The sequence below is a fragment of the Watersipora subatra genome, chromosome 7 (genome assembly GCF_963576615.1).
Source record: "Watersipora subatra chromosome 7, tzWatSuba1.1, whole genome shotgun sequence".
NCBI classification, from domain to species: domain Eukaryota; kingdom Metazoa; phylum Bryozoa; class Gymnolaemata; order Cheilostomatida; family Watersiporidae; genus Watersipora; species Watersipora subatra.
The window spans coordinates 43,312,184-43,336,504 of NC_088714.1; the positions used below are offsets into that span (position 1 = coordinate 43,312,184).

The 24,321-nt window shown below is 35.5% G+C and overlaps 1 protein-coding gene across 1 annotated transcript in view; it reads left to right on the forward strand.

The window, feature by feature from the left end:
• The first annotated feature begins 6,773 nt into the window (after nt 1–6,773).
• LOC137400784 (laminin subunit beta-4-like) overlaps nt 6,774–24,321 on the forward strand; it is a 32,107-nt gene continuing 14,559 nt past the window's right edge. The window contains exons 1-11 of the mRNA XM_068087120.1: nt 6,774–6,995; nt 9,044–9,254; nt 13,875–14,085; nt 15,171–15,374; nt 16,424–16,599; nt 17,149–17,316; nt 18,982–19,131; nt 20,448–20,593; nt 21,267–21,414; nt 22,325–22,481; nt 23,789–23,898. Coding sequence (XP_067943221.1) covers nt 6,774–6,995; nt 9,044–9,254; nt 13,875–14,085; nt 15,171–15,374; nt 16,424–16,599; nt 17,149–17,316; nt 18,982–19,131; nt 20,448–20,593; nt 21,267–21,414; nt 22,325–22,481; nt 23,789–23,898 — 1,903 coding nt within the window. The remainder of the gene's footprint in view (nt 6,996–9,043; nt 9,255–13,874; nt 14,086–15,170; nt 15,375–16,423; nt 16,600–17,148; nt 17,317–18,981; nt 19,132–20,447; nt 20,594–21,266; nt 21,415–22,324; nt 22,482–23,788; nt 23,899–24,321) is intronic.

Genomic DNA, 24,321 nt, shown 5'->3' on the forward strand with positions numbered 1-24,321 from the left:
GAATGATTTGGCATATTCGCCATCCGCAAAAGGCTTCCTGCTCCTCACAATTGTTAAAAAACCAGCAAAGTTAGCGGAATTAAAGGCACCTCATTGGGCCCATACACGGAGCTGCTGCTGGCTAGCTTGTAATCTAAACAGAAGTTCCTGGCAGGCCTTCTTTCTACTGTTTCCCCATTGGATATTTCGCTGTAAATGTGGCATGGTGTGAGTCAAAGTGTCGATTTATATTTGACTTTCATTGACACAATAACACTCCGCTGTCTATTGATGCTTGAAATATACCTATATACTAAACATTCAGCTGTCAGTGTAGGGTCTGTTAGGAGTTCACACTTTCTTATTTGGTCAAGTTCGCCAGATTTGATATTTTGGATGTTGTGTGTGAGTTTGACAATGCCATTCGAGTTTATCTCTAAAGAACTGTTGTCAGTGGTCAGAAGTGGTAGTTTGCTTATTCTCTTATCATTACAGAACTGACTGGGGAAATTTTTATTTAGCACTTCAGAGCACTGCAAATTATCATTGGTGAGAATTTCATCTCTAAGCTTTACGCTGGATATACATGTATGTTTCATCTTTTTCTACACAAATTTTGTTTTTTAGCGGTAACTCAGTGTTTAGATGAGAAATGCATCATGTAATTATTCTTGAATACAAGTTGTTCTCTATCCTGTCACTTTTCGACTAAATTGGTATGATACTTTGCTATGCTTACTACAGATCTAAACGGTTTTTTTATGTTGTGATCATGTGTTAAACATAAAAGCGCTGTCATTAGCATATTTTTGAGAAATCTTTTCTGTGGTCTTATGACGTTATTGGTTATTTCTTTCAATCGGGCAAATATGAATAATGAAGGCTTGGGGTGGGGTTATCTGACATGACTTGTTTATGCCATTTGATTAATAGAGCTAACTGGATATTTTTCTATATGGCTATGGGCATATTAGCCAATTCTCTCTAAGATGTTCAAGCCATTTTGAACACACATTGTAACTCTGTAGTTTTACATTGGTGACTTAAAAAAGCCATATGCTCTTTGTGAATGTTGACGAATGTTCTTGAGTTAATCAAAACCGTAAAACGAGCAACTTTCCCTTAGTGTATCATTTTATTGTAACTAAAAGTTCTTTTCAACTATTGCCAATAGTAATATTCTCAACAAATAGTTGTAGGCCATTGGAAAAACCACATGCTTCATAGGATATAGATGTAATGAGTAACCTGAAGAGAAATTCATTAAAAATGGGATTAAAAGCGTCAAGGAGGTAAAAGATTAGGCAGTGGCAAAATGGTGGAAGAAAGTTAGAGACAAGACCTAATAGTACTATGTTTGCCCACCAAGGAATCGGCAACCCTTCATGAAATTTGCAAACTATGATTAATTGACAGATTGAGGCCTCATAGCGAAGTAGGAGTATGCAAACATTGAGAATCTCTCTATGTTTGATTGGGTACTTCTTTTTGATATACAGCTTTAGTGAGGACTATTGAGACTTACTTTATCATTTTGAAATCAAGATGGACTATAAAAAGTATTGATACATGCAGGAGTTAAAATTTGACGAAGTTACTTAGCTCGTCTATGCCTAAATTTGGTGGGCAACATTGCACTTTATGGTGGACAGTATTTTTGCTGATTGAGCCAAAACTTTGTCAAAAGGTGAATGTTTGCAGAAAGTGTGTTGCATTAAGCTCAATGGAGTTGGCTTTAGCTGAGAATGTATACCTAAGCGAAGAACTCAATGAAAAGAGCTGCTGAGCCACTGTTTATTATGATAGATCAAGATTATTCTGAGTGTTATGTCTCAATCCGGCTATTCGTCTTTTAATTTGAGGTTTGAATTTTTACTTCTATATTCCTAACATCAGCTATAGCTATATTCAAAAAACTATAGCTATGTCTAGTTTTCTGGTATCAGCATCTTTTCTGCCATTTTGGCAAGTTGATAAATCAGCTTTACTTGAAAACCTGTGGATGGAGAGCTACTGGGATATTGTACATCAAGTTTGATGACATACCAAAATTCAGTTAAACAATACTTCTGTTTTGCAAATATAGTGATATATTTTCTAACGATTGTTGAAGAAGCTACTACTATCACTGCTGCAAACTGACTCATCGAATCAGTAGATGCTATTATTATTTGCATATGTATGTTTTGTTTAGTATTATATTGATAGCTTCACAGATATTTTTACTATTATGTATGTTGCAAACCGTGAGTATGATCAAAGAATCATTGCTTAATTTAAATGAACTTCAATAACTTGCAACTATATTAGTTATATTGTCTGGTAATAGTTCAAGGCAGTTTTGAAAATCACATATTTTTAAACATCGGTAAGGCCTACGAAGCATAAACAGATAGTAATGTCAATCCTTCATGAATTAGTATATGCACAATATGCGGAACTCAAATCAACAAGTTATACATCTAGACTATGACAGAAGTAAATATAAACTATGTACAAAGCTCAAGTTCAGATACTATACGTTTAAAAAATGGCAGAAGTCAATATAAACTACGTACAAAGCTCAAGTTCAGATACTATACGTTTAAGAAATGGCAGAAGTCAATATAAACTATGTAGAAAGCTCAAGTTCAGATACTATACATTTAAGAAATGGCAGAAGTAAATATAAACTATGTACAAAGCTCAAGTTCAGATACTATACGTTTAAGAAATGACAGAAGTCAATATAAACTATGTACAAAGCTCAAGTTCAGATACTATACGTTTAAGAAATGGCAGAAGTCAATATAAACTATGTACAAAGCTCAAGTTCAGATACTATACGTTTAAGAAATGGCAGAAGTAAATATAAACTATGTAGAAAGCTCAAGTTCAGATACTATACGTTTAAGAAATGACAGAAGTCAATATAAACTATGTAGAAAGCTCAAGTTCAGATACTATACGTTTAAGAAATGGCAGAAGTCAATATAAACTACGTACAAAGCTCAAGTTCAGATACTATACGTTTAAGAAATGGCAGAAGTAAATATAAACTATGTACAAAGCTCAAGTTCAGATACTATACGTTTAAGAAATGACAGAAGTCAATATAAATTATGTACAAAGCTCAAGTTCAGATACTATACGTTTAAGAAATGGCAGAAGTCAATATAAACTATGTAGAAAGCTCAAGTTCAGATACTATACGTTTAAGAAATGGCAGAAGTCGATATAAACTATGTACAAAGCTCAAGTTCAGATACTATACGTTTAAGAAATGGCAGAAGTCAATATAAACTATGTACAAAGCTCAAGTTCAGATACTATACGTTTAAGAAATGACAGAAGTCGATATAAACTATGTACAAAGCTCAAGTTCAGATACTATACGTTTAAGAAATGGCAGAAGTAAATATAAACTATGTAGAAAGCTCAAGTTCAGATACTATACGTTTAAGAAATGACAGAAGTCAATATAAACTATGTAGAAAGCTCAAGTTCAGATACTATACGTTTAAGAAATGGCAGAAGTCAATATAAACTATGTACAAAGCTCAAGTTCAGATACTATACGTTTAAGAAATGACAGAAGTCAATATAAACTATGTACAAAGCTCAAGTTCAGATACTATATGTTTAAGAAATGGCAGAAGTCAATATAAACTATTTACAAAGCTCAAGTTCAGATACTATACGTTTAAGAAATGGCAGAAGTAAATATAAACTATGTAGAAAGCTCAAGTTCAGATACTATACGTTTAAGAAATGACAGAAGTCAATATAAACTATGTAGAAAGCTCAAGTTCAGATACTATACATTTAAGAAATGGCAGAAGTCAATATAAACTACGTACAAAGCTCAAGTTCAGATACTATACGTTTAAGAAATGGCAGAAGTAAATATAAACTATGTACAAAGCTCAAGTTCAGATACTATACGTTTAAGAAATGGCAGAAGTCAATATAAACTATGTACAAAGCTCAAGTTCAGATACTATACGTTTAAGAAATGACAGAAGTCAATATAAATTATGTACAAAGCTCAAGTTCAGATACTATACGTTTAAGAAATGGCAGAAGTCAATATAAACTATGTAGAAAGCTCAAGTTCAGATACTATACGTTTAAGAAATGACAGAAGTCAATATAAACTATGTACAAAGCTCAAGTTCAGATACTATACGTTTAAGAAATGGCAGAAGTCAATATAAACTATGTAGAAAGCTCAAGTTCAGATACTATACGTTTAAGAAATGGCAGAAGTCAATATAAACTATGTACAAAGCTCAAGTTCAGATACTATACGTTTAAGAAATGGCAGAAGTCAATATAAACTATGTACAAAGCTCAAGTTCAGATACTATACGTTTAAGAAATGGCAGAAGTAAATATAAACTATGTACAAAGCTCAAGTTCAGATACTATACGTTTAAGAAATGGCAGAAGTCAATATAAACTATGTACAAAGCTCAAGTTCAGATACTATACGTTTAAGAAATGGCAGAAGTAAATATAAACTATGTACAAAGCTCAAGTTCAGATACTATACGTTTAAGAAATGGCAGAAGTCAATATAAACTATGTACAAAGCTCAAGTTCAGATACTATACATTTAAGAAATGACAGAATATTTATATCAGCTTTAATCAGCAGGCTATATGTCTACACAATTATAGAAATGACGAAAAACAAAGGAATTCATAAGAATTGGCTAGTACTTTGTGTATTAACTGTTGTATGCGAGCTGGCAATATCTTCAAAGCCCTTTGACAAGCCAGAGCAATACTAGATCTAAATAAGATACTTGATATCAGCACTGTTGTGAATGATAAATATTAGCTTATTCTTTGCTGCCGTCAGACTCCGACTTGTCTAGTCAGTACTACAAGTCAGAGTAGTGCAGGAGACAATTAGCATTTGATTGGGCTATCATTTTACATTCATTTCTTTGTATAAATGCTCTGCGAGAGTGAATACTATTGACAAATTGTCTGCTGATATTTGAAGCTTTTCTTTCTAAGTCTAATGCGCCTTGCATTTGATTTCCTTTCCATAGTTGAGAGTCTTGCATATAGTATGACCATTTGATCTGTTTTTATAATAATGGTATTTGCCATGAATTGAAACCTTTGTGCTGCATTTTTAATTTTTGAAATCATACAGCATAATTAAGTAGATGCCACATTAACAACCAGGTAATGATGACTGTAGACCAAGTACTAGTGACATGCTGACAAAAATGGGTTGCGCAATTCAACTTTCCTTATAAATATTTTTTGCCTGACAACATTGTTTCTTATATTTGCTGCTAATCATTATGCCAGCCTATTTTTTAAAAATCTGGTTTGGCAGTAACACATTTGTCTTGAGTCACCATTATGACTCTGAAAGTTTCATCAGATTATCAACTTTTCTAGCGTTATAAGGTCAATTTAAGTCATAGACGGACCAGGAATCTTTTAGTAGTCAGCTTGCACAAAATGACTCAGTCATCGCCTATACGATAATAATTTAGCTTTTTTCTGGGTAACCCTAAATAGAATCAGTGTCGAGTGGACTAGCAGTTAGTGAAGCTATCTGCTAGTGCGGGAATGCTAAACTAATACGAATACCAAACACTTCCAAAGACTATGACCTCAATTCATGCCTTGACAGCTCAGCTAAGCATGAATAGACCATATTGAGTTACAAACTGTTGACAAATAAATACAATTTGTATTTATTTAAATGCATTTGTCTGATGCAATAGACACTTCTTTACTACTGTGATTATATACCTTTCTATATACTATAAACCTCTATTCTAATGTCATGGTGCTGTCTTTTTCAACCCTTCCTTTATGGTGACGTTTTATAAAAGGCGAAGTTAAAATAAAGGGTAGTGCTGCATTTTTCCACTTGCTCGTCAAAATTTTGAGCAGATAAGTTTAACCCTTCTGTGGATGATGCGATGCTCATGTCACCTTTATTTTGCGCTCTCTTTCGAGCGGAGCGACGTTAATACCATCGGCCTCAGCAATTTTGCTAAACTGTTTTTTATATACGTTGAAGCATCAGCATCAGGGAATACTATTAGCTGGATACAACTATTAATTATTTAGATAGTGTTGCTTTCAAAATTTAAAAGAAAAAACTGTAAATCTTCAGAGTTAGAAAACACGCTTCGACCATTGTACAATGGTCGAAGCGTGTTTTCTACGAAGCTTGTACAATGTCATAACGATGGCTGCTATGACATTGTACAGTGTTCCTGAAGAGTACTCTTAGCGTTTATCAAAATGCTCTAAAGTCTGCAGGTCAGATTGTAAAACACATGATGGATGAATCTGAATGCAGTGATTGTGATTTCGACCTTTAATGTACGTTGATTGGGAGTGTAGCTCTGATGATTGTGACGATTGATCTTCTCAAGTACACCATCACTAAAACCATGACAGCCACTATAGTAATTATTATTGATGTAATCGTGTCATTACCATTTGTGGACACTTTTCTACTGATCATTTTCTAATTTCAAAGTGGTGGTCAAATAGAGTTGGCATTCAATTAAAGGATGGCGCTGTATTTTTCAACCCTTCTTCTATAGTGGCATTCTATTAGAGGTGGCATCCACATAGAGGTTTTAAGGTATTCTTGTTTGATTGGATCTTGGGTTAAACCTTTATGGCATTTCCAATGACATTATTTTAGAGAAAATCTAATTATGGTGGACAAACCAAACTGATGTGGTTGGGCAATTGTTTTATAGGAAACATTCTTAACCAACTATTTGCTGCTGAGTCAGTAAAATCACAGAGGCTTGAAACGATATGATTGGTGAAGCACTGCTACTTCTTGCCACTACCCTGACACTGCCAACATCTGCGAGCTTGTCCTCTGTCTGTGAAGATCTAGGAAATGATGGGGTTATCTACAGAGCCTGTCTTCCAGAAGCACAGCATCTATTTCGAAGTAGAAATGTAGTGAAGGATTTTCAAGTTATACCATTGAATGGAACTTGTGGTGATCCTCCCTCAGAATACTGTATCCTGGTAAGACGCTTGAAAGGGTTGATATTTAGTAGGACAGCTCATGAACTAGATTAGCTCTAGCATTTAGTAGACGCGATGTGTCAGAAATATGTTTCAGCAGGAAATCTAGTGTTCTTGTTGTTGGACTTTGGATCTTTAAAACTGTTTAAGCCTGCACTCACCTCCAGATGAAGGAAATTCACTTGTTCTTTGAGCACTTGAACTGTTTTTTTGAATACGTACTGGTTTTAAACAAGTGCTTTTTTCAATCCAGATAATTGCATGCACAATTTGGATAAAATACAAGATCACAAAGCATATAATTAAAATTTAATTTTACTTTCATTGTGGGATATTTATTATATTAACTCATTGTGGGATATTTTACTATAGATCCTTAAATTAATGAAAACCCTTCTCAATATATGTTTTCATGATCATTTTGTTTGAGCATGCAGAGAACAGGTTGCAAACTCCCTAATCATTTTCATGATTGATATTATCACTTGGAAAGTAGCCAACCTTTTACTGTAATCTTTTTGCGCTCTTGTATTTTACATTAATCCTCATAAATAAATTTCTCTCATTAGTACTGAATATGTATATTATGCAAATTTGTTTTTACATTATTAAATGAATGGATGATAAAAATTTGTTGGCTGGGAAATTGGCAATTTTATTAGCAAATGTAATTCTAGGAAATTTTAATTTCCCGATCATTTATGCATTACTATTTTTATTGTTTCTACTCTTTTGGTCTCACTCTGGAAATCAAACTGTATTCTCACTATTTTAATCTTACAAGCTGTTATTACTGTGGCAATATTATATGTATAGTTATCATACATGTATATATATAACTACATGTATATATATAACTACATGTATATATGTAACTACACGTATATATATAACTACAGGTATAACATGTATATATAACTATATATAATTAAAGATAGTTTTATGATACTTCTTGCTCTGTGAGTAGAAGTGGGTGCAGGGTGAAGAAAATAACTTACCCTAGTCACTTTAGTTTTATTTCTCTAGTTTTTTGATATTGATTATTATTAAATTGATACTTTCTAGTTTAGTCATGCGTCTAGGCATATAAGTTAGACGACAGAATACTGCGTGTACTAAAACTCTCTCGGTATGAATGAGTTAGCGAGAGGTTCATGAGAACAGTTGCTACACTAAATATTACTCAGAATCACAATTTTTCGGATAAACGTTTATGCTTCAAATTTTTAAAGAAATTAATCTATTGGCTACACAGTTTGAAATGATCAACAAGATTTTACTGTGACTAAAACATAGTGCCTATAATCAATTCCGCAAGCATTTTAGAGCAGCAGGTTTCATAAGTACAATGCTGCCAGAAATGAGACCACCCAATAATTAACACCTTTGTTCATCTTGGCCCCTTTGCTGGAGAAATGTTCATCCATTTAATTACCACATATTGAACATCATTAGATGTAGAAATTTCTCCTTATTCTAGCAGAATATAGTGAAAACCTTTCAGTCTCACTTTATAGCAGAGGTGATGGAATTAGTCTCATCATGTTATATCCGTATTATATCCAGTACTTTACACACCTCCAATGGCCTGTTCCTGGGCCCCCAATTATAACAAGTAGTTCCAGTAGTATCACAAAATGAATTAGTTGGAAATACAATGAGCAATTATCTAGGCTATCTTTTGAGTTTTGTCAAAGTCAATTGCATACACATATTTATTGAACAAAATTAATTGCCAATTGCTTCTTATTGAAAACTTGCCATATTTTAATCGTTAGAAAATTCTGCATATAATGGTATATGGTTTGTAGTGGTTTATAGCAAAATTAAAGCAGTATAATCATCACTACCAGCAGAGGTTTCTTAAAATGTGATGTTGGTTCGTAATTTCTGGTGACATTGTACAGTTGCTAGTATTTTGTATCACTCTTCACACGAATCTATGGATACTATTTTCTTAATTCATTTGCAACTACCAACAGTGTAAAAGAATGATAAATTTCTTTAAAAATTGGTGGCGTGGCTTGATGATATTCAATTGTTTAAAGGGCCATGCTGATGTTGACTGTATGAGACTGTGCAACACGAGTGACCCCACATTGGCACACTCTCCAGAGATGGCTGCAGATGCTGATCCTCTTTCATGGTGGCAGAGTGTATCATGGCTGACCTACCCGGAGCCTCTTCATATAATCTATCAAGTGTCGTTCAATAAACTTTATCAGCTCACAGACAACATTATTTTTCATTTCAACTCAGGTATGCCAGATTTTCATCTACATAAAAAATTATTTTAATTAAATGCATGAATGCTCAGCAGTTGTGTCTAAAACAGGCATTTCCAATTAGACTTGCTCGTGCCCTTAATGGGTGTGAGCTGTTGTTCGCTGGGTTGTGAAAATTGTTAGTTAGTATAAAGAAAAATAATTTGCCATTGTAACAACTTTCCTGTGTGAATCCAGATTCTCTTCTTTTTTTATACATGGAAAATTAATATTGTAATGAGTGTCGTATTTCATTCACGCATAAAAGACACACTTTGATAAGATAATAGCAGAGGAGAGGCATGAAAAAGTCAAAGATTATAGAGTGAGGCTCTAGTCAGTCGTAGGGGGCTCTTGTCAGTTGTAAGGGGCTTTTGTCAGTCGTAGGGGGCTTTTGTCAGTCGTAGGGGGCTCTTGTCAGTCGTAGCTGCTCTTGTTAGTGGTAGGGGGCTTTTGTCAGTCATAGGGGGTTCTTGTCAGTCGTAGGGACTCTTGTCAGCCGTAGGAGGCTCTTGTCAGTCGTAGAGACACTTGTCAGTCGTAGGGGCTCTTGTCAGTCGTAGGGGCTCTTGTCAGTCGTAAGGGGCTTTTGTCAGTCGTAGGAGACTCTTGTCAGTCGTAGGAGACTCTTGTCAGTCGTAGGAGACTCTTGTCAATGGTGGGGGGGGGGGTCAGCAATGAGAAGCGCTGGTCTAAAAGGAGAAATTTTACTCTGTTATCTCTATTTCTTTCTTAGTCTCTGTCTGATGAGTACGTACTGCTCCTCCAGCTGTAGTCAATAGTGGTGTTATTTAGTACATTCCTGGTGGGCTAAATCATTCCTTTTTCATCTCACTCAGTTCTTCGGTGAATACGTACAGCAGACAACTTCCACCATAGTATTTTTATAGCACCAAATATTATTTTGGTATTATTTATTATAATACATTCCATAATTGTGTTAGGTTCTCATTAGGTGTTAGGTATAAACTACAATTATTAGGTTTCTATACAGCGATATCGTAGTGACACCTGGGTGCACCAGTGCTTAAGTGCTACGCTGGGTCGACACACCGATCATGTTTTCATAAGGTGCGATGGTTTTGCGCCGCCTTATGTCAAAGCATACGTCTGCATTTAAAACAACGGGAAGACAAGACCTACGCACATGGATGTTTTCCGTTCAAACAGCGACAATAAATCACAACAGAGTGAGATCGATATGGCTGCTTCCATGATGGCATTGCAGCCCCATACAGGATTGCGTCGCTATACTATCACTCAGTAAACTTTTAGCGGAAACCTAGTAACCTTTGGGCAACATGGCTTCATACTGTAGGATTATTTTAGCATGGATTTGTTATGAATGTTTGACCAGAGTTGACATGTGTCATCTCTACTAGACTACTGCAGTACATGATGAGTAGCCTACAAAGCCACTTAAGAGTCACTCATGGCTCACCAAATGTCATCTGCTTCACCCAAATGTCCCCCAACTCCTACCTTAGGCCCACTTAAGTCTCATCTTAGAGTGCCTTTATACTGTATTTCCTATGTATAAAGGGTATGCAATTGACTTAGAGATTCCCATTTTTCAGACCTTACAATTGTAGAACAACTAGCTGAATGCCCGGCATTGCACAGGTAATAAAAAAGTTTTTGCGCGGTAAAATTTATTTTTCCTCAAGTATACCGCTGTAACCTTTAAATGTGTGAGTTTGTTTATTTCTGTGTAATTCATAGTTTAGTAGGGCTGAAGTGTCTACTACAGATCTGTACTGATTGCAATAATCCTGTTGGCCAAGTGAGTTGAATCATTTTTCTTCAAGTATGGGCACGCATTTCTTCTGGTATGGCTTCCAGGGATTACGTGTTTGTCACATTTTCCATTTCCATAACATTTCCATAATTCATTTTCATATTATTTCCATTTCCATAACATTTCCATAATCTATTTCCATATTATTTCCATTTCCATAACATTTCCATAATTCATTTTCATATGATTTCCATTTCCATAACATTTCCATAATTTATTTCCATATTATTTCCATTTCCATAACATTTCCATAATTTATTTCCATATTATTTCCATTTCCATAACATTTCCATAATTTATTTCCATATTATTTCCATTTCCATAATATTTCCATAATTCCTTTCCATATTATTTCCATTTCCATAACATTTCCATAATTCATTTCCATATTTTTTCCATTTCCATAACATTTCCATAATTCATTTCCATATTTTTTCCATTTCCATAACATTTCCATAATTCATTTCCATATTTTTTCCATTTCCATAACATTTCCATATTTCTAAAATAAAATTTCCATATCCATTTCCATAAAAATTATGGAAATATTTATGTTTATGGAAATGGAAAAGTAAACATTTCCATAATATGTTTAGCGATTCCTGGTGTGTATGTATGTGTGCGCGCTTGCGTGTCAAATGAGCGTGTGTGTGTGTGCAATCGTCAACTCTTCCCGAATATGTGATTAATTTATACATAATATGAATATGATATTTGCTTGCTAATATACTTTATTTAGGGTCCAGGCAACATCAAAACTGTATGCTACCATTGCCTATAACTAAGCCAGAGACGATTTGAGATGTTTTGAGAGTTTCTTTCAGACTTCCTTAATAGTTTCTGTAATACCACTGATGTTAGCTGGGTTTGTGTGTTACCATTGTCCGTACATGTAGCCAAGTCTAGAGACAGTTTGAGTTAATTTCTCCCAGACCACTTTATTAGTTTCTGTAATACCACGGATGTTAGCTGGGTTTGTGTGTTACCATTGTCTATACATGTAGCCGAGCAAGAGACAATTTGCGTTAGTTTCTTCCAGACCCCTTTAATAGTTTCTGTAATACCACTGATGTTAGCTGTTTGTGTATTACCATTGTCTATTCATGTAGCCTAGTCTATACAATATAACTCCCCTCTGTTTATATCTTGGATTACGTGTATGTTACAATTTCCATAATTCAATTCTATATTATTTCCATTTCCATAAAATTTCCATAATTCATTTCCATAATTTCCATATTATTTCCATTTCCATACCCTTTCCATAATTTATTTCCATATTATTTCCATTTCCATAATATTTCCATAATTCATTTCCATATTTTTTTCCATTTCCATAACATTTCCATAATTTATTTCCATATTATTTCCATTTTCATAACATTTCCATAATTCATTTCCATAGTTTTTTCCATTTCCATAACATTTCCATAATTTATTTCCATATTATTTCCATTTCCATAACATTTCCATAATTCATTTCCATATTTTTTCCATTTCCATAACATTTCCATAATTCATTTCCATATTATTTCCATTTCCATAACATTTCCATATTTCTAAAATAAAATTTCCATATCCATTTCCATAAAATTATGGAAATATTTATGTTTATGGAAATGGATATGGAAAAGTAAACATTTCCATAATATGTTTAGCGATCCCTGATGGCTTCACACATAACCCTAGCTGTAGTGTCAAGCATAAAGCAGTGAAATATTGATAGGTGTAATAAGTATTTGCACAATTTATTCCATGGTATAGCCAGAGGTACAGCATAGCATATTGGATAGCGTATTAGTTTTGAGTTCAAATTGGGCAGCAGGTTTTTAATTACTAAAACTTCATGGTTATAACTAGACAGACAAACAGACAAACATTGAGATTTAGATAGAGGAAGGTATAGATATTAGTAGTTACTTGTTGCGGTGCTATCTATTATGTTGCCAACTAACCAAGTTATGGCGACTTCTGACTGTGCATATGCGGCTCCTCGTTATATACATGCCCAGAGGTCATTGTCAATATCTAAGGTTTGTAGGCTACCTTAGCTGATATCTTGCCATATAGCAAGTGTGTTCAGTAAATTTCTAAGATTTCATTAGATATTTAGATTCCTCCATGGATCATATTATTATTAATACACAGATATTTAGGAAGTCTACAGTGTCATTTTATTCACAGTATCAACTTCATACTAATGCGCAGTTGCACAACGCATGTAGTTTCAAGTTTTGAAGATGCACATTTGCACTATGAAAATGTGCCAGCATGTTCCATAGATGTAAATGTGCAGTAAATCTCAGTGGATAATTTGCAGCAGGAGCGCAGTTGCATTAGCAATAAATATCTACTGGACATTAGAAGTTGCAATGCACTGCTAAATTACTGCCCACTGCAATGCTACTGTACAGTTTTAAGGCATTGCAACCCTAGAATCATCTTATCAGTACACAGTACTGTTCCTGCCGCATTTCATGGAATACCACTGGTAGAAGATAACTCCAGGTATGGAGTTATCTTCTACCGGGCAATTATGGGTGCTTCTTAAGCCTCCATAATTGCTAGTACCGTACCTTAATCTACGATAGATGTTTTTTTACAAACTCTCCAGAGGGCAGGGAATAAAAGAACATGAATTCAATATTTGTGTTGAGCGGTTTGCGAATGCCATCAACTTGTGTGCTACTCCAACTAGCTACCATTCTGAATGTGCTAGAAATAATTTTGTGATTGATTCTCCCACTATTATAGTAGTAAACTAATTTAAAAAGTGAGAGATTCTATGACTATCCAATCACTCATTCTGTTTGACAGCGAGGCCTCGTCAGGTGGTACTGGAAAGGTCGAGTGATAGAGGTAGAAGCTGGTCTGTCTGGCAGTATTACGCTAAGGACTGTCTCTCAGCTTACAAACTCGAGGCTGCTTTAGATATAGCAGATAATCCGGAAGAAGTCATCTGCTCACAAGCGTATAGCGACATCTTACCATACACAGGTGGTCAGGTCATCTTTGATGTGCTAGCAAGGTAATATGTTATAGTTACAATGGAGATAATGGGTATTGCATGAGCTTGATGCATTCCATCAGAGTCGTGGACCATGATATGATCATTATGGACTTTGGCGCCTAATTCTCTCCTAGCAATAAACAAAATATTGCTGGGAATTTATTTACAATAAACTATTGATTCTTTAGATATTTGTCATCAAAAAATGTTTTTTCACATTTGATGCTGCTGACCTATCTCCTACTATTTGGTTTAGTTTTAATGTTAGTATATAGTGAGTCATGACAATATGGGCTACTTTATAAAACTATATAAGTTGCCATCTCCTAAAAATTGGGTCAAATGTTTAGTTATGTTACCCTTTACAAGCTCTACATGTATATGATATTCAATGTATGATGCCATAGACAGAGCTTGTGGAAAAACTCCATCTCAGTTTATCCGATGTAATAAATGTTCTTTATAACAAAATGTGGGCAATAATACAGTTAGTATAGGCGATGAAACAGTTAGTCTGGGTGATGACATGACTAGTATATGTAGTAGTGAGACAGACAGTATAAGGGTGACATAGTTAGTAATGGAGGTGACACAGTTAGTAATGGAGGTAACACAATTAGTATAGGGGGTGACACAGTTAGTATAGGGGGTGGCACAGTTAGAATAGGGGGGGGGGGTGGCACAGTTAGTATAGGGGGGTGACACAGTTAGAATAGGGGGGTGACACAGTTAGTATAGGGGGTGACATAATTAAGGTGCTTTTGACTTTCAATGCTAGGAGATGTTCGATGGATACAGACATGGCATTCACATTTCAATTTCACATTTCAAACTTTACTGTATTAGTTTTTGATTGCGTACACAAGGGTAGGAGATAATGGAGTCAGGCAAGGTCTATTGGTGGTAGATAAGTGCATGCCTGCCGATGTATGGTTAAAAGTGATGAACTGAGATCTTTGTAAGCACTTAATCTTTGCTGGTTGGAGTAGCTGAAGAATTGCCTATAACTAATGCATCTGTGAACACTAATATGTTCTTATCAGATTTATCCATTGGCCATCTCTAATTGCATATCACCAATCAGTTTGTTGAAAACATTACAGGTATGAACGATATCTTGGCCCAGAATTCAACAATATATCTAATTTGTATCAGTCATACAATAACACCAATTGGCAGACATTTCTACAGTTTACAGACATAAGATTCAGGTTTCTTCACCCTGCTACGGACGGTGAAGAGGTCAGTGGAGGTTTCAACCTCTTCAAATACTACTATGCCATGTCAGAGATCCAACTTGTTGCCGAGTGAGTACCTGTTATTTCTATACCACAAAGATGAATCTTGACTTTCTTTCATGATTCACAGCCCACACAAGATGGCTCTGATCTCTAAAATCAGTTGGCTAGATTCAAGGAAGGGTTTGATCTATTTCTCACTGCTGTTGAAAAATTGAATACTGACGACAAAATCAAAGTAGCAATCATGCTCCGCTGTTCAGCTGACTACTATATGATGAGTCAGTAGGAATTTCATGATATTCGACCAACTTTATTCTCCCTTTTATCGCTTGTTTCAAAAAGATGACTAACCTAATTATAGCCAAAAAAATCAACATTAAAAGCTTTGTTGGTTGACCTTGTGATGTGCCTTCTGCGATGCGCAATCTTCTTAAAGCACGAAGAAGAGTCGTTGTTATAAATGTTAAACTATTGCTTCTGAGATGCGCAACCATTAATAAACGTCAGCTTTTTATGCAGCGCTTCGCCTTGTCTTACTATCTGTCATGCCCGGTTATTCCTTTATTCTGGCTTTTGTCTGTCGATAAGCTTTTTATCCCTACAATATACACCAACAAGATAAACTTTTTATCCCTACAATATACACCAATGTTTTTGTGTCTGTGAACTTTTGTTTTTAATCATCCTATTAGGTTTTATTGTGTTTAGTTGGAAAATTTATAATATGATTATTCCTGCATACGATGTCATTGCCTCCATCCTGTCACCCTTTGAATAAACTGGTATGAGACGTGGCTATGCTTACTACAATACTAAGCTGTATTTTTGAGTTGTGATCATCTGTTAAACCCGATGACAACTCTCCAGGAAAAAATTGCATGCTGGGAAAAAATCGCAGGACAAGTGATAAGGTGTTGACTTTTTGCGGTCTTCTGCCCTTTCTTACATTGTTTGGCGGCACCTTAACTTTCTATCATTTTGATAAGGTTGTCTATTTTTAAGATAGTTATGTGTTGTTCTTATGAAATGATTTGCTGGGCTTTCGGCAAAAGATCTGATATTTTTGGGTTAGTTTACAAATGGTAATCATTTTCTATCGCTAATACTTGTTCCAGGTGCTTCTGCCACCTACATGCCAGTTTGTGTCACATTGTGGGTGGGCAAACGCAATGTGTATGCCAGCATCACACAGCTGGAGTCAATTGTGAATACTGTCTGCCACTTTATAACAATCGATCATGGCTGCCAGGGTACTACTTGCCAGAGGGTGGAACTGCCAATGAGTGTCAGAGTGAGTAATTCTTGATATTTTAAAACATCTTAGTTGTCTAAGGGTTGTGAAATGTGATGGGAGCTCATTATTTTCATATAACTGTGGTTTATTTACCTATAGAGTTACCCATAGAGTTATCTCTAAAGTGACCTCTCATGTTACCTATAGAGTTATTCATAGAATTATCTATAGAGGTACCTATAGAGTTACCTATCAAGTAACCTGTAGATTTATCCATAGAGTTATCTTTAGAGTTATGTATATAGTGTCCTAAAGAATTATTTAAAGAGCTACCAATCGCGCTACTGATGGTTATTATAGAAGAAGGCTGAGGGACTATGTCCTCATTGAACCAAGTTGTATAGCAAATCATTCCTTGTGAAACAATGAAGTGTTCAAAATATCTTTAGACCATTCAAGAAACCACTGATTCGCATGTTAAAAATATGTGAACTCGGTCTTATAGTTTTTAAAACTTCTCACAGAATTTGAAGAAATCGTCTGCAGTATCTGCTACCTGTTAAAAAGCCAATCTGTACTTGAAGAAGTCTTGTTGTGTTGTTTTAGAGTGTGAATGCCATGGACATGCGGATAGCTGCGAATACAATGACACACTTGGGCATGGTGTCTGTCTCGGCTGTTATGATTTTACAACATCCTATTTTTGCCACCAATGTATTGATGGATATCACATCAACTCAAGCTTGCCTCTTACTTCTCCTGATATCTGTGTGGGTAAGTTAGTGTCTGTACCAATGTATTGACGGATATCACATCAACTCAAGCTTGCCTCTTACTTCTCCTGATATCTGTTTGGGTAAGTTAGTGCCTGTACCAATGTATTGATGGATATCACATCAACTCTAGCTTGCCTCTTACTTCTCCTGATATCTGTGTGGGTAAGTTAGTGCCTGTACCAATGTATTGATGGATATCACATCAACTCTAGCTTGCCTCTTACTTCTCCTGATATATGTGTGGGTAAGTTAGTGCCTGTACCAATGTATTGATGGATATCACATCCACTCGAGCTTGCCTCTTACTTGTCCTGATATATGTGTGGGTAAGTTAGTGCCTGTACCAATGTATTGATGGATATCACATCAACTCAAGCTTGCCTCTTACTTCTCCTGATATATGTGTGGGTAAGTTAGTGCCTGTACCAATGTATTGATGGATATCACATCAACTCAAGCTTGCCTCTTACTTCTCCTGATATCTGTGTGGGTAAGTTAGTGCCTGTACCAATGTATTGACGGATATCACATCAACTCGAGCTTGCCTCTTACTTCTCCTGATATCTGTGTGGGTAAGTTAGTGCCTGTACCAATGTATTGATGGATATCACATCAACTCAAGCTTGCCTCTTACTTCTCCTGATATCTGTGTGGGTAAGTTAGTGCCTGTACCAATGTATTGACGGATATCACATCAACTCAAGCTTGCCTCTTACTTCTCCTGATATCTGTTTGGGTAAGTTAGTGCCTGTACCAATGTATTGACGGATATCACATCAACTCAAGCTTGCCTCTTACTTCTCCTGATATCTGTTTGGGTAAGTTAGTGCCTGTACCAATGTATTGATGGATATCACATCAACTCAAGCTTGCCTCTTACTTCTCCTGATATCTGTTTGGGTAAGTTAGTGCCTGTACCAATGTATTGATGGATACCACATCAACTCAAGCTTGCCTCTTACTTCTCCTGATATCTGTGTGGGTAAGTTAGTGCCTGTACCAATGTATTGATGGATATCACATCAACTCAAGCTTGCCTCTTACTTCTCCTGATATATGTGTGGGTAAGTTAGTGCCTGTACCAATGTATTGACGGATATCACATCAACTCAAGCTTGCCTCTTACTTCTCCTGATATCTGTGTGGGTAAGTTAGTGCCTGTACCAATGTATTGACGGATATCACATCAACTCGAGCTTGCCTCTTACTTCTCCTGATATCTGTGTGGGTAAGTTAGTGCCTGTACCAATGTATTGATGGATATCACATCAACTCTAGCTTGCCTCTTACTTCTCCTGATATCTGTGTGGGTAAGTTAGTGCCTGTACCAATGTATTGACGGATATCACATCAACTCAAGCTTGCCTCTTACTTCTCCTGATATCTGTGTGGGTAAGTTAGTGCCTGTACCAATGTATTGATGGATATCACATCAACTCAAGCTTGCCTCTTACTTCTCCTGATATATGTGTGGGGAAGTTAGTGCCTGTTGGTTTATCAAAATTTGGTATTCGTCAGAATACCGCATTCATTAGTTTGTCGCATTCATCAGTCTCATTCGATCCTTTACTCGATGTTGATTAGAGATCGTCTTGTCCAATCAGTAATGAGTACTCATCAGGTGATGTATGAGAGCTACATACCTTTGCTCGTTATTCTATAGACTGCAAGTGTGATATTCAAGGGACTTTTAATGGAGACAGCAGATGTGACAGCGGGGGAGTGTGTCAGTGTAAGAACAATGTCAGGGGAGACAAATGCTCGCAATGTGCTCCTCATTACTATGGATTAGAAAGCCTTGGTTCCTGCCAGCGTAAGTTACTCTTGAAGAGATGAACTATGGCAATGCATTGAACTGTAGTCTTGCTCAAGATGAATTTTCAATTTTTCATCGACTTTTTGAAAATGAATTCTTTTGTAAATATGCTGTAAGCTATCTTGAATGACTATTGTATTTCATCGCTGTGCTATGCTATAATTATATTATATATTATAATTATATTGTTGCATTATTTGTTTCAATTTAATAAGCAACTTTAAAAATAATTGCTCAAGTTTTAAAAGTATCAAGCTCTGCCATCTATTACCTTCTCTAGGTAATAAATTCAGTACATTTTATCATCTATTACCTTCTCTAGGTCATAAATTCAGTACATTTTATCATCTATTACCTTCTCTAGGTAATAAATTCAGTACATTTTATCATCTATTACCTTCTCTAGGTAATAAATTCAGTACATTTTATCATCTATTACCTTCTCTAGGTAATATATTCAATACATTTTATCATCTATTACTTTCTCTAGGTAATAAATTCAGTACATTTTATCATCTATTACCTTCTCTAGGTAATATATTCAATACATTTTATCATCTATTACCTTCTCTAGGTAATAAATTCAGTACATCTTATCATCTATTACCTTCTCTAGGTAGTATATTCAGTACATTTTATCATCTATTACCTTCTCTAGGTAATATATTCAGTACATTTTATCATATATGAAGTTCATAGAAAACCTTTATTATGCTTCGTATTATTAAGTATATAATGTACTACTCTATTATAATATGTATAACCAATTTTTTATGTTTTAAAGTGTGAAATTTAAGCGTTTGCAAATGTCTGTAAGAATTAGCTGAACTGTGAGAGCAGTTGTTGAAATTATCTATCATTGGCAGTGGATACGTTGTCATACTGAAAATTATCTATCGCTGGCAGTAGATACGTTGCTATACCGAGAATTATCTATCACTGGCAGTGGATACGTTGTTATACTAAGAATTATCTATCGCTGGCAGTGGATACGTTGCTATACCGAAAATTATCTATCACTGGCAGTAGATACGTTGTTATACTGAGAATTATGAATCTGTAAAACTAGCCCTTCCAATGAGTAGTCTGTATTATGCGTATTTGTTCTGGTTTATAATCTCTTTCATGACTCCTCACTTTATGTTTTAGCAAATTCCTTTGATTTTATAATATAGAATCATGAAATCCAAATTTTTCGCTGGCTTATTTGACATAAAAAGGCTTTACAAACTTAAACATTCATACAAGTTATTATTCTATCATTCCCTGTGCAACGAACATTATTGCCAGCAGTTATACCTTTCATGCTGTAGCGTGTGGCTGTTCCAAATACGGAGTTATTCCTGGTTCTACGTGCGATGAAGTGAGTGGACAGTGCAGGTGTAAGGCTACAACTGCATCACTCACTTGCTCGATGTGTCGTCCAACATTCTACCAGTTTCCTGCTACATTTGAACAGGTAAATTATATATTTACTAACTTACATTGAGTTTTGTCTAATTGTTTTGCCCAATTTTTTTAGCATTCCGTTTTTATAATGACCTTGTGTCATTTCTATAGAAAACATAAGAAGCCATTACCAGATGCATTTAGTAGACTAAATACTTACATTTAGTAGACTAAATACTTACATTTAGTAGACTAAATACTTACATTAGACTATAAAATCTGCTTTCATTTATTTGATCTAAACAATGTAGGCTACCTTGTTAGAATTTTAAAAACTAAATATTTTATCTGTTTTATCCTTATAACTTATCTTTAATAAGTTATATTTTTAACTAATATTTTTAACCTGAATTTTTCTAGTAGATGTATTCGGTATTCAAAAGGACCTTGTGTTATTTTCATAGAGGTATCAAAAAGCTGTTACCAGATACATTCAGTGGACTAAATATCGTTATTTTATGAGTATTTGTGATGGTACTATTGTCAATGTGTTAATCCACAGTGTGAAAATGCTAAAAGTCGTTTATAGCCAGATATTTGAAATGACGCGGGAGAGAATGACTCCAAAAAGCTCATACTAAGTCAATAGATGTATGCAGACCTTTGATCTCCATAGATACATCAGAATGTCACAATATAACTCAGCATATTGAGTATGACAACTGTTTCTATATCCTGCACAGGAGTGCCTCTCTTGTGGCTGTGTGCCAGGTGCCTCACTGAGTGCTACCTGCAACCTCCTGGGTGGCCAGTGCCATTGCTTACCCAATTTTAGTGGTAGGGTATGTGATACGGTCAATGCGGGCTTCTACCTACCCAGCCCTATCACAGGTATCTAGTCGGCGAGAGAGCTATGAAATTACACAATGCTGTCAATAGCTTGCGACTATTTTTATTGCGGCACCTTTCTGTTTGATATTTGAATGTTATATGAAGTATTTGTTGTCTGGTATCGGTTGCTCTTCAACAACACTTGGTACTGAGGCTTAGCCGGTTCATTGTAATCCTTCCTTCAATTCAAAGCACAGTCACGACAGCTTTTTATTGGCACGTTTGATTTTCATGGCACTGCTATCTTTATTCAGTACGCTTGAAGCACTAATTCTTTTCATCCATACCGGAGTTATAAGTTATAGAAATATTTTTGTCTCTAAAGAAGTATAGGAACGTTTGTAAATCTAACCCACGTTTCTAATGATACTCCTGACCCTTCTGACTACAGAGACGGTGGTAGCTAGGAGGTTCAATGGGTATTTAGAGACTCTGCAAAGCTTTTTTCTAAAGTGGAAAGTTTCCACGATAACTGAAGCTTTGAGTAGCATGCAAACATTGTTTAGTTGTGGGCTACGCTTGCAGCCATAGCCATTGCAGCCATATTTTGTTACACTTACATCAACTAGCAGGGGTGAGTTTGCTGTTTCATGCTGTAACAATGCTGAACTCTTCTAAACGCATATGGGTTCGGTAGATACATGTATAATTTGTAGGTATAATCTGAGTAATAATGTTAACAATAAACATAAATCTATAAATAAATCTCAGTGTTTGTCTTTTTGTTAAACCCTGTGTCCAGTTATAGCAATTAAATCTAGCGATGAAACATCTGCATGGTACTGGACTTGACTGGACTGCCAGATCTGGCAGCAGCCAACTTAACCATTAAGCTAGACGGATTACGATAAGCATCGCTGAGACCTCTCCCATGTCATATACATGTATAACATTTATAATCTATATTTAGAGTTTAAAGAACGTTCAACAGAGTGTTCTCCTGTTTACATCGACCAATCAGATAAAACGATTGAAGAGTTTACTGGTAGCAATGTTGTATCATGTGAAGTGGGCGAGACCAGCTATTACACAATAGCATTGACGGGGAACGAATCTGAGCAATACAGGTGAGACAAACTCACTCAGCTGTGTATTCCTTTTCCTCTCTATTTCTCTCGATTGAAACTGTCTATGATTGTGGTTTGCATATGACAGCGGATCTCCAATCAGCTCGAATACAAACAGTCATCTGCTACGAGTTTTTATTGATCTGACTTCATTTTAAACTCTACTTAGCTACACCTTTACAGCATAGTCTAGATCTTCCTTGATTCCATTTACCATCACATAGTTTGAGAGTATAATATGATTTCATTTACCATCATATGGTTTGAGAGTATAACATTTGATGTGGAAGCCGGTCTGTTCCATTCTATTCCAAAAGTGCTTTTCAAAACTCTATTCCAAAACTTACTTTCAAATGCTAACTGTAGCATGATTGTTATTGAGAGACATGACAAAATCTTTTGATTGAAGTTGCTAGTTAAAACATATTTACATTCATACCTTGACATACGAGTTTAATGCATTCTGAGAGTGAGCTCATATGTCAATTTACTTGTCTCAAGGTGCCTCAAGTATCTCAAGTTAGTCATTGCATCAGCATGTTTAACTCTGAACTACTGGCCAATCAGTAGATGTGCATGCTGAGTTGTGAACTGTTGGCCAATCAGCAGATGTGCATGCTGAATTGTGAACTGTTGGCCAATCAGCAGATGTGCATGCTGAATTGTGAACTGTTGGCCTATAAGAAGATGCGCATATTTAACTATAAACCAATGGCCTATCAGAAAATGTGCCTATTTAACTGTCAATCTTTGGCCTATCCGCAAAATGCTACTTACATTCATGTGAATATCATGCCGTTTGTGTATTAGTCAAACTTTGACATGGTTGTCAGCTCGGTGTAGATGTTAAACCGTCATATGCGTAACGATGCATATATCATCTGTCGACTTCACAACTCAGTACCTGATTATGTGGTTAATAATTCCAATAGATTAACAATTACCCGTCTACTTAGCGACTTACCAACAAATTCTCAGAAAGTTTGAAGCTGATGCAAAAGTAATAAGATAATGTGTTTGCGGATTTATTTGTGCCATTTGTCAGTTTACACTGTCTTTTTGCAGCCACTGACTAGCTGTAAAAACTAACGATAGACCGTAACATTTATGATGAAAGGAAGGGTATCTTTGCATGATGATGGTTGTATGACGATGGATGTTTGAAGAGAGGATTTGTTTAATAGTATAATTGCCAGGGATAAGCATTTCTGTTATTATAAAATATGAGTACATTTTGCTGCTTTTGGATGGCTACCGGTGAGTGACTGGCCACAAGCACTTCACTACCAGTTACTCTATAATTGTAGGAGCTATCGTCTGGGCATTAGATACAAGTCTATCACTGACTCTAACCTGCTTTTCAGTGTCACCTCTAATCTATCTGGGCACCAAGAGAACTTATCACTTTCAGTTTCAGGTAGGCAATGTTTGTCTGTGTGGTAGAGTCTATATAGTAGGATTGTAAAGATGCTTTAGTCACACCATCTGTTTGCTGTTTGTTTGTGTGGTAGAGTCCATACTAAGATTATAAAGTTGATATAATCAACCTTTCTATTTGTTTTTTATCTGTCTGGCAGGGTCTATAGTAGTATTATAAAGATGATATAGTGAACCTATTTGTTTGTTGTTTGGATATATGGCTATATTTCTTTTGAAGTGGTATATGACTCGTTGATGAAAGTATTAACACTCTAATAATTTTGTGATATTAGTTAGGTTTCTGCTTGGTTACCACCACTCTGTATGACCAAAAGCATACAGTATACTATACCTACCAAATGTTGCTTCAGAAAATTTTCTATCCTTTGAAAATATTTACCTAATTAAAAACCATCACAGC